Here is a 15,498-nt window from a genome sequence, read left to right as displayed (position 1 = left end):
CGAAAAAATGTTTTCAAATGAACATGAGCACCATGTATGATTTCAAGGTAATTTTATTCACAATGCAGATTTACCGCCTTGCTTTCATATTCATAATAACATCCAGTTTACATCCACATTACATCACTTTTTATCTGAATGATTGGCATTTTACGCTTTTAAACATTTTCCAGCGTGGCTTCCCTACATTATTCTGTATCGATTCTGAGATATATGACCTAGACCAGTGGTTCTGAAAGTAGGGAACCCTAGAGACCCGTGAAAAAGATTCTTGCAATTTAATACAGTAAATGAAAATGCTATATTTAGCTACAACAATCGTATCAGATTCTGCTCCCCATCCCCACCCTCATGACATTCACCAATAACACACAATGTTGACAAATTGCTGTGTGACACGTTGTCAAATGTCAGAAGTGGTTATGAGAGGGACCTCTCCATTATGGGTAGCCAACCCAAAATAGTTTGAGAACTTCTGACATAGACAATATTCTACAGCAATAGACAACAATAAACAGCAGTGCCATAAAACAATGGCTCACAATGGGTTAAAGTCCAAGCTGACTGTATAATCAAATGCAATTGCGTTTTACATAAATTTACATTTAAGAAATAGTTGGTACAAGAAGCCTTTAGATGAGGAGGATTAGTTTAGCAAGGAATCTCTATCGGAAAAGAAGAATCTTCACAAGCTTTTAGAATTAGGCCTATATTAAAATGAAAATTGAAAGCCAAATATAGGCCTACACATGATCTGCTTTGTGGCAGTAAATGGTACTCTGTTTTGGCCATTATTGATTCATTTTGACAAATTCTTCTGAATTCTGTCAGTGGCCGGCTGCTATCCCTTAATGAGGACTTTCATTTTCTTTCTAGCTCAATTTAATTTTGACTGCTCATGCCTTTGTAATTTTACAGTAACCAAAGCCATGCCAAGATTAAGCCAAAACATACAATGACAAGCAGTTTAAATCCTTCTAGTTCAGCTGCTCCTCCCACTGCAAGAGTTTTCCTGATGTAATACTCCCCTCTGTTCATCCCTCTGTTTTGCTGCACCATGTCCTCAATGGTTCTGAAAAGCTTCCCAATCTCTGCCTTATTTCTACTTTCGCCTTCCGTATTTTCTTCATTCCAGTACTCATTGTCTATGACATGATAGCGACCACTGCATTTAGCTACGAGAGCTTTCAGTGGACCTTGTCTCCTGTCAGAGCTCTTACTACTACTTTCCTCTACAAACTCCTCAATAGTCTGACCTCTCAGCTCCTCGCCGTGTGTGAAGACTATCACTGCATACCCAAAGACATCTGAGGAAAGCAACTCCTGAATCTGGTTTATAACCTCCACATCATCAGTCAGGTACCTCCCGACTCGTATCACAATGATAAAGGCGTGAGGTCCTGGGGAACTGAGAGTAAGGCATTTTGGTATTTCAGGATTCAAATCATTTGGAGATTTTGGGTTAAGAAAGCCAGGAGTGTCTATCACTGTGACCTTCCTCCTGTTGACTAGACTGTTGTGTGCTTCACATGTTTTGGTTACATCATAGTGCGATGTCTTCACTAGGAAAACCTTTTCTCCCAGGATGGTGTTTCCAGTGCTGCTTTTACCTTCTCCAGTTTTGCCGAGCAGTACAAGCCTCCATTCACCTGAAAATAAGACAGACATACAAACATGTTTCATATATTTCTCATGAACTTTTTAATGTAGGTCCTATACAACAAAAACAATGAAATTTACTTGTGTGGAAGGTGATAGATGCTGTCTTGGTCTTCTCTCCATCTTGGAGTACAGTACAGACACTGGCAGTGTACTGAGTGTCTGGCTGCAGGCCTGTAAGAGTTGTGCTGCAGGACTCTGTAGAGATGGTCTGTGGTTCAGTCCCTTCACTGCAGTAGGAGATCAGGAAAGTGTGTGGAATCTGCTGCATCCCCTGCTGTAGGCTCCAGCTGAGATCAGCCGTCCATTGGTCAGGAGATATTGTAGCAAGGTCATCGACAGACAAACCCTTGGGAGCCAACGTACCTGCTTAATTGAATGAGAGTCAGTGATGTGAAGAGAAAGGGAATAAGTTAATAGAAATGTTACTTTCAAATTCCATTAAGTAATACTACTCAACACTACGAAACATCTTCAGAGGTTACCATACAATATTTTTAATGCTTCAGTTGGACCTTACAAGACATACCCATTTGGAAGGTTATAGAAGCTGGGTTGCTTTTTTTCCCTTTCCAAAGAGTGCAAACGTTGATGTTATATTCTCCCTCAATTTCCAGATTAGAAAAGCTGTGCTGGGGAGATCTGACAACTGTTCTCTGTGTGCAATTCCCATCAATCCAGAGCTTCACTACGTATGACTCCATTTTAACCCCTTCTGATCTGCTCCATGACACTGATGCTGATGTCACACCCACATCCACAGCAAGATTCTCAGGAGGAGGAACATCTGACATGGAGAAAGATATATCAATTGTGACATATTTGGGTTTGATCCATTTATTTTATTATGTCACAGTTAAGTTATACAGAAAGCAGCAAACAAACCTGTTAACACTGTGTCAGATACACACAGACTCTCTCTGTCTTCACCACTGAGTGTGACCACAGTAAAGGTGTACTTGTATCCGGGACTGAGCTGGTGAATTTGGAGGTCAAGTCCATCTACTTCCAGTTCCTCCTCATTTCCTTCACTAGACCATGACACCCTGAATGTGTGGGGTCCGGTGAGTCCCTCAGGAGGTCCCCAGCACAGACACACAGAGTCTGGCTTCACTGAGGTGAACTCAATGGGCCCAGGAGGAGGCACAGCTGGGAAGGAGAATTGTAATTAATAATTTCTACTTTGTTGTTTTCTGATGTTTCCCTTTAAACTTTTATAGGGCACACAAATTTCAGCTCCCCAGTGAAAAAAAGTTTGAGATGCTCCAGGCCACCGCTGATTGGTCAAATGTCAAGATGTCACTGTCTGAATGTCTGATTCCTCCTGATTAATTAGGTGTGCAAGTAATCGGAAGTGATCAACCCTATAAAGGGTGACCTGGTCATCTCAAATACTTTTTGTACACCCTTTGATATGGCTTTTCTCACCTGTTTGAATCCTGGTTGAGACAGACTCACTTTTTCTCCCGTCCTTGAGCTCAGTGCAAACAATAACTGTGTACTTAGTGTCTGGCTGCAGGCCTGCAAGAGTTGTGCTGCAGGACTCTGTAGAGATGGTCTGTGGTTCAGTCCCTTCACTGCAGTAGGAGATCAGGAATGTGTGTGGAATCTGCTGCATCCCCTGATGTAGGCTCCAGCTGAGGTCAGCAGATGTTGGAGTCACTGTGTCCACAGTGACATTCTCTGGGGCTGGAAAGTCTGTTATGGACAAATGTGATTCATTACTAATTTGATATCAATCAACTCAATGATGCACCGGGAATCATTCCTGTGTGTGTGTGCATAGTTTTCACAAGTAAGATTGTGTTATTTATTACATTGACTCACCGATACAAATTGTTTTAGAGATAGGTGTGCTGTGTATGCCTTCCAGCACTGTGGTAACACTGATAAGGTATTCTCTGCCAATGTCCAGCTCAGTAAAGCAGTATTGGAGAGATCTGATAGATGTTGTCTGTAGACATTCCAAACCAGTGCTGATGGTGAGCAGGTATGAGGGCTGGTCCACTCCTGCTGGTTTGCTCCATGACACTGATGCTGATGTTAGATCCACCACCACATCAAGACCATCAGGAGGGGGAATGTCTGTAAGGCCTATAGCAAAAGCCAACAAGACAATGCAGAGCAAGAATTACATTTACAGCCTTTTGCTGTTTGGTTTAAGAAATATACCGTATGTCATGGATGCAGGGGTGGATGACTGAGCAAGTATTTCATAGTGTGGACCTGCTATGAGGACAGCTCTTACTTGTTTTCTTTATCACCACTGGTTTGTTGATCTGCTTCAGGTCCTCAGTGGCCTCCACCAGTATGTGACTCTGCATATCAGATTCTTTGTAGTGATCCCTCACATGTTCCTCACAGAAGGAGCTTGAACAGGTCAAACACGACTTACAAGCCTTCTTTGGACACACATCACAAAAGACTCCTTCAGGCTCTGCTGTGTGAGGACTGTAAATATATGGAAGTAGCACATTGTGTTTCATTTTAAAAACATGCAAACATAATAAACAGACACATCAAAAACCTGTTGTCATCAGCTTGTATCAGGTACACTTTACGCCAGCTCATTTCAGATCAAAAGCCCACTAAGGGCTGTATTCTCCCACCTGCGTAAGTGAAAATAAGTGCGCAACAGCGCCTTCGTGCTCACTCAAGTCTATGACTAAGCGGGGTTTACGCGGGATTTCACCAGTTGCGCACTTTGGGTGGGGCCAGGCTAAAATCAGCATATAAATCAGCATGTAAATGTTTCGCATGTAAATGAAGCCTAAGCGCATTCTCCCGTGCACTTAAGCGCTTTTCCCTTAACGCTCACCAAAGGGCTGTAGTAAGGTCAAGCGCCACTATGAGGCAAAAGGTAATATTGCATTTATTGTCCACTTTGACTCGCAATTTGAACATTTTACATGGGTATACTTTGTTGATGTTCCATCAGCATGAGTCCAATACTGCGAAATTCAATTCGCAGTATTGCTATTTCTAAACTATACAGTTCCACATGAGCTTTCTACATTACCTGTGGCCAAAATATGAGAAGCTTCCCAGAGCATGTTCTCATGCTTACGAACAAAAGCAAATCATTAATTGTCAATATAAGAATCATATCATGCTATACCCACGGACAGCAACCAAAACATGAACCTCGTTTCGCCATGTGCAAGTGGACAAGGTACGTCAGACCAAAGAGTATGCTGTGCTGTCTGGACAATCACTTGTGGTTAAATTTTTTATTCTTATATGATTCTTATGTAGATTCTTCGATGTACATGTATATGTAGAAATATAGATGTATATGTATGTGTCTATATATATCATTCCCAGTTGTGCTAAGTGGGAATGATATATATAGACACATACATATACATCTATATTTCTACATATACATGTACATCGAAGAATCTACATAAGAATCATATAAGAATAAAAAATTTAACCACAAGTGATTGTCCACTATTTTAATCTGAGCTTTGGGCTAGTCTGTGTGACAACTGGCTGCCTCTGCCCTAAGCCGGGCATACACTGTGCGATATTTTCACTCGTGGGTCTTGAGCTTCTGCTCACACTGCACGATGGAATTTCACTGTTTTAAAGTTCACAGCTCACGACTCACGTCCTCACAATACACAAGCCGACAGTCGGATGCGAGCGAAATGCTTCCAGTGTACGACACGACAGGCATGTTTCCCCGGACTGCAGAGGAGGGAACATGCACACCTGAGGTGGAGATGAGGTCGCGCTCAACAGCGAATCGCACGGCCCTATTCATTTGTGCATGTGAAGTGTCAAATCGGGTCGTAGCACTGCTTTAACTGTGCGATTTACGCACGAGCCACGACCAGAATTTCAGACCGTTTTGATGTTCTTGCGACCCAGCGATTTCACGATCGTGAGGCAAAATCGCTTGTCGTTACCCCATGTACACTGCGCGATGCGAGACTCACGATTGACCCGCGATTGAGCAAGAAATTGGCCCGACTCTCAAAAAGTCGTGCGAGTGCCAAATCGGTGCAAAATCGGGGCAAAAGTCGCACAGTGTAAGCCCAGCTTTAGGTGGGATGCACTGTAAAAAAAATGCCTGTTGAAATTACGGCAAAAAACTGTCAAATTGCAACAGTCAGTGACCGTAAAATGTAAAACAGTTTATCTCTGTACTAAATATGGCAAGCCACTATTTAGTCAAAAAGCGCTACATAACTTTATTTTTGACAGGTGTCATATGTAGAAAATACTGGACTGTTCTCTGTAAACGAAGATATTGGAAAATACCGTTAAGTGAGATGAAGTAGTCAAGAAACGGTACATAACTTTATTTTTCACTGGTGTCAATATGTAGAAAATACTGAACTGTTCACTGAAAAGAAAATATTGGAAAATACCGTTAAGTGAAGATGAAGTAGTCAAGAAACGGTACATGACTTTATTTTACACTGGTGTACACATATGTACACAGCAAATTTGCCAGAGTTCAATTGATCAGAGTTAGACTGGTGTTCAGCCAAAATCTAAACATCAAGAGTTGCAGCAACACTACAGAGTGTTATTTGACTCCTCTGGATCCGAGTTGTTGAGCTAAGAGAGCTAGAGAGTTAATGTTTAACTCCCTTGAGAGTTATGCAAACCATGCATCCCCAATTGTCAAATGTTTTGGCGACATGAGCAGCCATTTTTGTTGAGTCCCCTATAAGTGAACCAAACTCAATCCTCTGTTAGTGAACCAAATTGTGAACCAACAGACAAAGAACTCTGTTCTGCTTTTCTTCACATTGTGTATACTACAAAAAGTAGGTGCTCTTTCTGGTCGTGTTAGGCGTTTTGTCCTCTTTTAGTCCAATAGATCTCTTGTGATTGCACTTGTTCCAGGTGTAACTTGTCAAACCACTGATAGGCTGGTTGTAACAGGCAGAGTTTGACTTCAACATGCTATCTTATTAGTAGCCATCAATGAGTATTAGAGTACAACCCTCTGCATGTTATGTGTTCTAGTTCATCCAGCGCAAAATTCTCCACCGTAATCATTTCTTTTCCCTTATTGGGCTTTGCCATCACAGTTTTCGATTGAGAGGCAAATTGAGGCTTTGCCATCAGAGTTTTCGATTGAGAAGCAAATTGACACAGTAAACCTCTTCAAAATTCAGAATATCTTTTTTTGCATTCCTCCTACCCAACAGAAAGCAATGGAGGTTATAATGAATTGAATATTAATTACTCCACAGAAAACATATTGCCTGCCTGCTTGGCTCCAGGTGCCTCCACGTTGTAGATTTGACAACAATGAAGCTGGCAACTGAATAAACTGTGCAACAGTTAAGGACTGCAAATGGCAACAGTTTGCACATTTTGCAGTAATTCACTGTAACTTATTATTTCTCCGGTAACAGCCTACAGTTTAGCCTCATTTAATGTGTAAAATATACCTATAGGCTAGTATAATCTGAAAAAGTCTACCTGGGACAGTAATCCCTTGAGCTCTTAGAAGTAGCCCAGTCTATTTGAAACTGTCATTCTACCCCATCCAAATCAATCTATCAATCAATTCCTGACCTCACCTGAGTGCTGAGGGCTGTCATGCAATGATTAACTTACTGCCTGCACCTGCCAAATGCTTCATCACTCGGGTCACATGGTTCACTTGAACATGTATTTAAACAGGGACTGTTGCATTGTACTGCTCACTGGTTGCTAGCTAGCTAGCTGGCCGGCTGGCCGTAAGGCCGGGTGGCCGGCTGCTGGCCTGCCCTCACCTGGCCCGCCCGGCTAGCAGGTCACGTTGAAAGGGTGGCTGCATGGTGGCTTGCTAACTAGCTTGTTTGTTAGCTTGCTTGCCCCGCTAGCTTTGGCCTTCATTTTCCTTAAGGTTATTTTCAGGCCTTTTTAAAATAAAGAATGGATTTGCATACCCTTCATTGATGATACTAGACTGGTCCACCTGCCTGCACTAGACAATCTGGCAATTGGGCATTTATTTAGGTATCTAATTAAGTTGATGTTTATTGGACTCCAATGAGTAGAATCAGTCTAATCAGTTGTCTGATTGTAACTCTATAATTGAACTCACCTGAGTATAATCAGTCCAATCAGTTGTCTGATTGTAACTCTATTATTGAACTCACCTGAATATAATCTGTCCAATCTGTTTTGGCAACCACTGCTGCCATAATTTTACCGTAAAATGTAAAAAAAAAAAATACCATTACTTATTTAACGGTAGGCTTTGGCAACCACTGCTGCCATAATCTTACCGTAAAATGTAAAAAGGAAATATACCGTTATTTGTTTAAAGGTAGACTTTGGCAACAACTGCTGCCAGCAATTTACCATAAAAACAACTGTTCTTTTTTATACTGTGTGGGGCTAATTAGCGTGTGTAAAGAATCTGTCCCTGGGCTGAGCAAAGGTAACCTGGCTCTCGCAGATGGATTGTCATCCATCTGGAATTATGATGGTAACCTTGCTGTTCTAGCCCGTGGGTGTATTCAAAAAAAGCTCGAACGTGATTGGAGAAATTAGGTAACAGTGACGTACTACTTCAACCAGTCACATCGAAGCGGCCCGTGACGTAGTTTTCTGCGACGCGAGATAGAAGCCACAACAGAGCAGTTAGCATGTTGACAGTAGTTCCAGCCCAGCTAGCATGTGTAGTGGATCATTGTTGGCGTTTGAACGGCAAGCCGCCTGTGGTATGCCACCTGTGTCCGACATCGGACCACTGACGGTTACAAAACACACAAGGCATCGGTGGATTTTGGTTGGCAATCCGACATAGTGCACGAGTACTCTGCAGGGTCCAAACAGCGGCATGCTACCTGACAATCCATCTGCGTGAGAGCCAGGTTACATGCTACCAGCCCCTAGCACCAATGGAGGAGGACCGCCTACTCATTTGGTGCCAGCAATTCATCGTTTGCATCAGATAAATCACAAGAAATATACACGTATGGTAAGTTAGATGTCTTGAAATGGCTATATTTTCTTTTAGTGAACACAATTCTCAAAAGAAAGTAAATAAAGAAGCACTCCTCATTTACTTTCTTTTGAGAATTGAGTTCATTCATTGATGAGGTTAAGCACCCAGTGTAAAAGATAAGAAGACAAGGTGTTGAGCGCGCTTCCTGATCTTTCTTTTAGTGAACACATCATGGGCATGGGTTTGTCCGTTTCTCTGACGGGGTGATAAATATTGCAGACAAAATGGACGTCTGCTTGCCTGCACAACCAATGTGACATGTATTGATGAATAAAACTTAATCAAGTATGTGTATTTCGCTGAAAATGATTGACCAGCGATAAAATGTTATTCAGACAAAATTGCCAGCCATATGAAAACAATGCAGCCTCAACAGCATGCAGTTGCTACTAGCATTATTGGTTGTGTTCTGGTCACCGTTAGGCATGCCAATTTACCTATGATAGTAAACCGTTTACAGTCCCATACGTTTTGTATATCCTACCATGAGAGAAATATACACCAGGATTGCATTAACTACTCCCGGTGTGCACGATTAACTTCGGGTCTGATTAACTTGGATGGCATGATAAAGAGCTGTTCACGTCAGACGAGACAGGATGATAACTCCTCGCACGCCGCCATTACTGTTGTGATTCAGGGAGGGGGCAGGCACAGCCGAACTACCCTGGGGGAGGGTGTTGCGTTCGATAAATGTCATACCCACTGAAATCCCTCCCTACGATCCTGATTCGTCGAGCTGCCCCGTTTATTTCGTAAACGGAGGAGGAGAGCGAATCACAGGTGCACCAGAAGGTTTGTGTAGCCCAGCCCCCTGGGCGTCAACACATAGCTTCTGGTTCACCAGGAAAGCCTCATTAGGCTTTATCTCAAACCCAGAGCAGACAGTCTCGTTAATGAAAGTGGCACATCTGGTATTTAAGTACACATAACATGTTCTGTACAGCTGTCAGCAGACCATGATAACATTTCCAACTCTTCAGTAATGTCTAGATCTTGGTGGGGTAGTGTAGTGTAGATTCTATACACATGTGGTTGTACAGGCGCATTTTGAAACAGGCTCAACACAGAAGACCAAAGAAATGGAATTGTGGTAGGTTGTGGTGCGCATGCTCTGTGCCAGCCATTACTGAACTCACTGTCTTGTCTACCTAGAGTGTTCATTTGATGGTTTACAACAGTACAAGTGAGGGAAGAGCCTAATTCAATTTCCACTGTACATGTGTAGCAGCTGGATGACCCGGTCGGTGATGACAATCCCAGCAGACGCTGCCAACGCCATGACTTGCCTACCTTCATACCTATTTAAGGCTAAGACCTGAACAGCAGTAGGCTACTATTACTTAGTTTTAAATTTACTGCTGACAGAAAGGGAGACTTGGGGTCCTTGCCAGTAGCTGGTGAGTGACAGGCCTCACCCTGTTTTTATTCCAGTACCCTCTTGTGTTAATTATTTTTCCACATGAAGTAGGTCTCTTAACCATGCAAAATCTGTGATTACTTTAGTCTTTACCATCGAAACAGGTTAACAACTAGGGCAGAAAGTGAAAAGGGGAAGCCCACAGACCTACAGTGTATATCAATATGTATAGGTCTGTGGGGAAGCCATCCTGGTGAGTTTGAAGTCAGAATGTCGTCGTGAAATAAACATTCCATCTCTCACATGCCGACGTTTTGGGACATGCTGCATTGGCAGCGATCACGGGGGATAGTACATTTAATTTAACACGAACTTAGCATAAACAAATTGGTCTGAATGTGACATCTTGGCATACTATTATGATCAACAGCACTCAGTCACCATAGCATGCGAGGTCTGGAAATGAGGCTTGTACAATATTGAATTACCGGCACTATGGGGGCATTCACAGTTGTAGCCTACCATGTCAGTCATTGTTTCACACACATCAAAAACACGTTAGAAACAACCAAGAGGTTTTCACTCACCATTTATATGTGGCATGGACCTCTCGACTAAAATCCCCACTTAAAGTTGGTCTTGTAAACAGTTGAGGACTGAACATCGCTGCGCTCTGCTCATTCTCCTTCAGTGGATCATTGGAAGAAGAGCGAGAACGTTCTTGCCACCAACTAATTCCTTGTTTTCTGTTCCTCTTTCAAAGAATGAATGTTTGGTAGTTTTGATAACACTTGAAATCGCGGAGTTCATACAGTATGCAGGCCGCCGTTGTTGTGCTAGCCACTGACTGTGGGGTGTGCTAGCAGCACTACAGTGTTGTCGCGCAAGATGCTACGTCATACCCGTCAACACCTCACTCCACGATGATTGGATCTAGGCATAGAGGCGGGCTCATTGACATTATCCAATGGTCGGGGCACGTTTATTTTCTACTCGAGGACTTCGGGCTCGACAAGGCTGTACCAGACCCCTGTGCGAGCTCACGAAGTGTAACGAAGATGCACGAAGCACTAGGGGTCTCGCGAGAGCCAGGCTAGAGCAAAGGGCCTATAAAGGCCTAACGATGCCACCAGTCAACAGTCTTCTTGACCAGGGACATTACGGAAGCAATGGTGACCCTTGCTGAGACGACTCCTGTTCCACTACAGGGCTCTAGACTAACTTTTTGCACTGGTTGCACCGGTGCGCTGAACTTTTTTTCTTCCGAACACATTACATTGCAGTTTTAAAATGCTTTTTGTTGTTGTAATTAGTATTATTATTATTATTTATTATTATTATTATTATTATTTTAAATAGCTGCCTGTCTATGTTCATTGGTAGGCCTAACAGTAGCCTATGCATCCCTTAAAGAAATAAAAAGATAGTTTTAAACTTATTTTTCGGATGCAATATAGTCTACATTTGCATTTTGGATTGATTTGCAGGCCTATTTATGTTTCATTTCAGTAATAACATAAAATTGGCATATTATTGACACAAATTGGGCATGGGCATGCTTCACGTATATGTGCCCAATGTAGGCCTATGTAAACTGGTCTTCCTCTCCGCAAGATACGCGTGTAAAATGACGACGCACTGTCAGTAATCTGTGTATTAGGAAGGATACCGGTATTGGCGCTGTCTGTTATTTCCCCAGACGTCTTCAGCTTTGAAGTGTCTGCTATGACCCCTATAAACTGGGCACACGCCACATCATCTGTAGGTCGAATTCACATAGAGGCCATTTTTAAGGATAATTATTTGTGACTAAACTTCGTGTCTCTGCAGTCCTGGTTCTTTATAGTGATCCCTCATGTGGTGCTCACAGTAGGAGGCATCGCACGTCAGGCAGGACTTTAATGCAAAATCCTCACACTGGTTCACATCACACAGAACCACGGCAGGCTCGGCTGTGAGAGAACTGTGAAAACATGTATTTTATGAATTAAGATAATTTTGAAGGAATGAATGAATGAATGAATGAATGAATGAATGAATGAATGAACGAACGAATGAAAATCACTGAAATGAAAGATAAATCACTGCCTTCTGTAGTATCTCAACAGTCATTGGACAAAGTAGTTTAGGAATAAAGACATTCCCCACTCACAAAAAGAGATGTGTAATGTTGCCTTCATGTAAGCTATAAGTGCAAAACTCACTATGTGGCTAAACATAGGCTACCTAGAGTCTGTGTGAACAGTAGTTGAATATTCTGACTGCACTGATGCTCTACTTAATTCTCACAGAATCTGGCTGGTCCAAATAAACCCTGGTAACAAGATTAAAATAATAATTTTAAAACAACAGAAATACTGAGTAGTGTCATGAAGTCCCATTAAGCTTAGCTGATGTCTTTATCTTTTGTTGAAGGAACTTGTGAAAAGAAGTTATTTTAATACCTTGTCTCTGCATGGTGTCCTTTTATAGTCATGGGGATATCCATTGACCGAACACTCTTCATGGACATCTAATAACACTTCCCTACCCATAACGTAATAACGCTCTACCCATAACGTAATACATTATTACGTTATGGGCAGGTTATTACATTATGGGCCTTACACTAAAAAAAAAACTTTGATAATGTAATAACAATGCCCATAACGTAATAACTGCCAGTAATGTAATAATTTGAGCCCATTTGAAACGTAATATAGCATCAAATAGCAACAACGGTAAATGTGTAGAGCCAAGTGTTTTAACATTAGGTAAGGTTGGTTGACAGGTATGCCAAACATGATGATAATACTAAATTGTTAAATATCTAAATTTTATTCAGCAAATATGTAGTTAATGAAGCTAATGAATGTTGTTCTTATGTCCTGATGGAACAGACATCTAGGGGCTATGACAATGTAGTTTAATGATGATATTAAACTACCAATTATAGTAATATTGCTTATTGTGTTAATGTGATATAATTAAATATATATTTTTACATTGTTTCTAAACTGAAGCAGGTTAGCTGATATGATTACTATACTAACTATCTTAAAGGTACACTGTGTAAGATTTTTAGTTGTTTACTTTCAGAATTCATACTACCTATTCACTAATGTTACCTTTTTCATGAATACTTACCACCACCATCAAATTCTTCATTATGAATGGGAAAATGGCACTTGAAAAGGGGGATCTTCTCCATGGACCGCCATTTTGAATTTCAAGAAATTGACATTTTTAGCTGCAAAAATGATGGAACATGGGCCATAGTAGAAAATATTTGTTTATTACCATAAGAAAGCCCAATTTCAATTAACAGCATAGTTGCAGTAATTTTTTTGACCATTTCCTGCACAGTTTACCTTTAAAAATGCTAATTATGGTACAAAATGTACTGATTAACTACAAATCTAGTCTTAACCAACAAAAGTAGGTTAACAAAGATACTAATAAGGTTAATTGTTTTAAGATGTTTAATTGTATTGTCTGTTATTTCACTGTTTTCAATATACTAGTTCAGAGTAGTTGTAGGTTGTTTATGCTAAATATGCTTGCACTCAGCACACACAGCACTTATAGCATTTTCTGTGGGAACGCAGTCTAGTTATAACTTGGGAAATTGTATGCTGCCTTGTCCAATCATTCCAATATGAAAGACAGCATGGAAATATTATGCTTTTGTGCAGTTTGTACCAGTTTACCAAATTAAATTAACTCATGACAACATCTAAACATCAAATGTTATCTTAGTGCGATATATTGTAAAATACATTTCCTGTAGATTTATTTCTTTGAAATAGGCGTATATTTTTTACATTTGAGTTTGAAGTGGATTAAGAGAATAGATTCATTAGAATTGAGGGGGTTGTTTTCCAGCAGGGGCCATTTTACTATTTTGCTTGAAAATAAAAATAGAACAAACTGAAAGCACAGGAAGCACAAGGGTCCTCATAGGAAGCACAAGTCCCTTTTCAGTTTGTGTGGGTATATCAAACAGTCCGGTCCGGTCCGGTCCGACGTATTTAGACCCAAAGGTCTTCACCAGGGTTCCCGTCACTGTGATTGTTCTCATTGTTTTTGAAAGGAGTGTTTCCTATTTTACCATTCATCCAAGCTGATGGAGGAAGAATGTCAATGCAGGTATTTTTATATACTGTATACTGCTTTATCATTGCGTCATTGCATCAGGAGATAGTGGCTGATCTATCTGTTCATCCATATGAATTGGAAGGGGCACATCTCTCTGAGTTTATTGAGACCTGGGAGGGATACCTACACAAAACAGCACATATGGGATCACTTCTCTCTCCAGAGAGCATCCCAATTGTTTAATGTTAAATTTGTTGTAGTGTTGAGTCTTGGTTTAGATGCAACCTTTGTAATATCACCATCTGGTAATTTCTGTTAAGACTTCCCCAGTTTAACTCTTTGACATTTTGCTGAGGGGCAGAGTGAGCATTATGCCAGTTTAGATGGTAGTATTCACCCTTACATTCAGTCCTTCAGAAGGCAGAGATGCACAGACTGTCAGCTGCCTTGTGTTCATGGTGCTGAAGCTGCCTCCTTGTCTGATGATGACCCTGCCTATGTCCCTGATGTTGATCCTGCTACTGTCCCTGATGGTAACCCTGCCTCTGCTCCTGATGGTGACCCTGTCTCTGTCTCTGATGTTGATGATGTGTCTGTCACTGGTGCTGAAAAACCCACGTTTCATGGCGTTCCCAATTAACCTTCAGAGGTTTTATAGAAAATGATTGGTTTTGTCCTTGAACAAGATATGGTCATGCTTGGGGCATTTAAAGCGATGGTTCGGAGTAGTTTTCTGGCTTGGTGCTGAAGCTGCCTGCTTGTCTGTTGATGAGTCTGCCTATGTCCCTGATGTTGATCCTGCGTCTGTCCCTGATGGCAAAGCTTTAGTTTGACAGAATATATTCGGCTTGTATTGATAATGATAAACTCCTGAACTATTTCCAAACTTCCAAATGCTTCGTTTTGTGAGTAGAGACCATATTTATACTACTGTAAAAGTGTGGTGTCATGACATGTTAATTTTCTGGGGTAAGTTTGGAGATGCCCAATAGCGCTTGAGCCAAGCTATTCGGAATAACCATACAATAACTCTGTAACTCTGCTAATGTTCGCCCAAGCCAGAAAACAGTTTGGGTGGAATACTGATCATGGATGTCACGGTTCAAATGGCATTAGGGTGAATCGCTTTAATAGAGTGTCACACCTGATCCGTCAGCTGTGCCCATGTTTCATCCAAAAATACATTTAAGAGATGCTCTTGTGGAGAGCCTAGCACTTGAAGGCGACAGTGGAGGTGTGTTAGATTTTGGAGGTGTTCCAAAATTCTCTTCCCCAATAAAAATTGAAGGATGAATACTCTGCGTTGTGTTTTAGTTGACTCACTTGCAAAAATAAAATAAGTCTTGACTTCGTAGTTAAAAGGATCGATCAGGATACAATTTAGGCCTATTATAGAAAAAGTGAGATTACAGAAAGAATAAGAAGAAAATAAAAG

General features: G+C 41.2%; 1 protein-coding gene across 1 annotated transcript; it reads right to left on the bottom strand.

Moving 5' to 3' along the window:
- Positions 1-750: 750 nt before the first annotated feature.
- Positions 751-3,983, bottom strand: LOC134442663 (fibronectin-like). Its single transcript, XM_063192707.1, has 7 exons — positions 3,908-3,983; positions 3,487-3,753; positions 3,088-3,357; positions 2,545-2,808; positions 2,189-2,446; positions 1,741-2,025; positions 751-1,649 (listed from the first exon to the last, which is right to left on the bottom strand). The coding sequence occupies exons 1-7, from the start codon at positions 3,981-3,983 to the stop codon at positions 913-915; spliced, it is 2,157 nt and encodes a 718-aa protein (XP_063048777.1). The 3' UTR covers positions 751-912.
- Positions 3,984-15,498: the final 11,515 nt, after the last annotated feature.

This window comes from Engraulis encrasicolus, unplaced genomic scaffold (genome assembly GCF_034702125.1).
Source record: "Engraulis encrasicolus isolate BLACKSEA-1 unplaced genomic scaffold, IST_EnEncr_1.0 scaffold_200_np1212, whole genome shotgun sequence".
Taxonomy (NCBI): domain Eukaryota; kingdom Metazoa; phylum Chordata; class Actinopteri; order Clupeiformes; family Engraulidae; genus Engraulis; species Engraulis encrasicolus.
The sequence above is the reverse complement of the archived record's forward strand: the minus strand, read 5'-3'. Positions and strand labels throughout refer to the sequence as shown.

Bases quoted from the DNA above. Each gene is read 5' to 3' on its own strand.
- LOC134442663 (XM_063192707.1), bottom strand. From the start codon at position 3,983: ATGCAGAGTCACATACTGGTGGAGGCCACTGAGGACCTGAAGCAGATC. The intron at 2,447-2,544 runs GTTTGTTTGCTG...TCTCCATGTCAG, and splicing joins ATCTGACACAGTGTTAACAG to ATGTTCCTCCTCCTGAGAAT. The intron at 1,650-1,740 runs GTAAATTTCATT...TCTTATTTTCAG, and splicing joins ATCTATCACCTTCCACACAA to GTGAATGGAGGCTTGTACTG.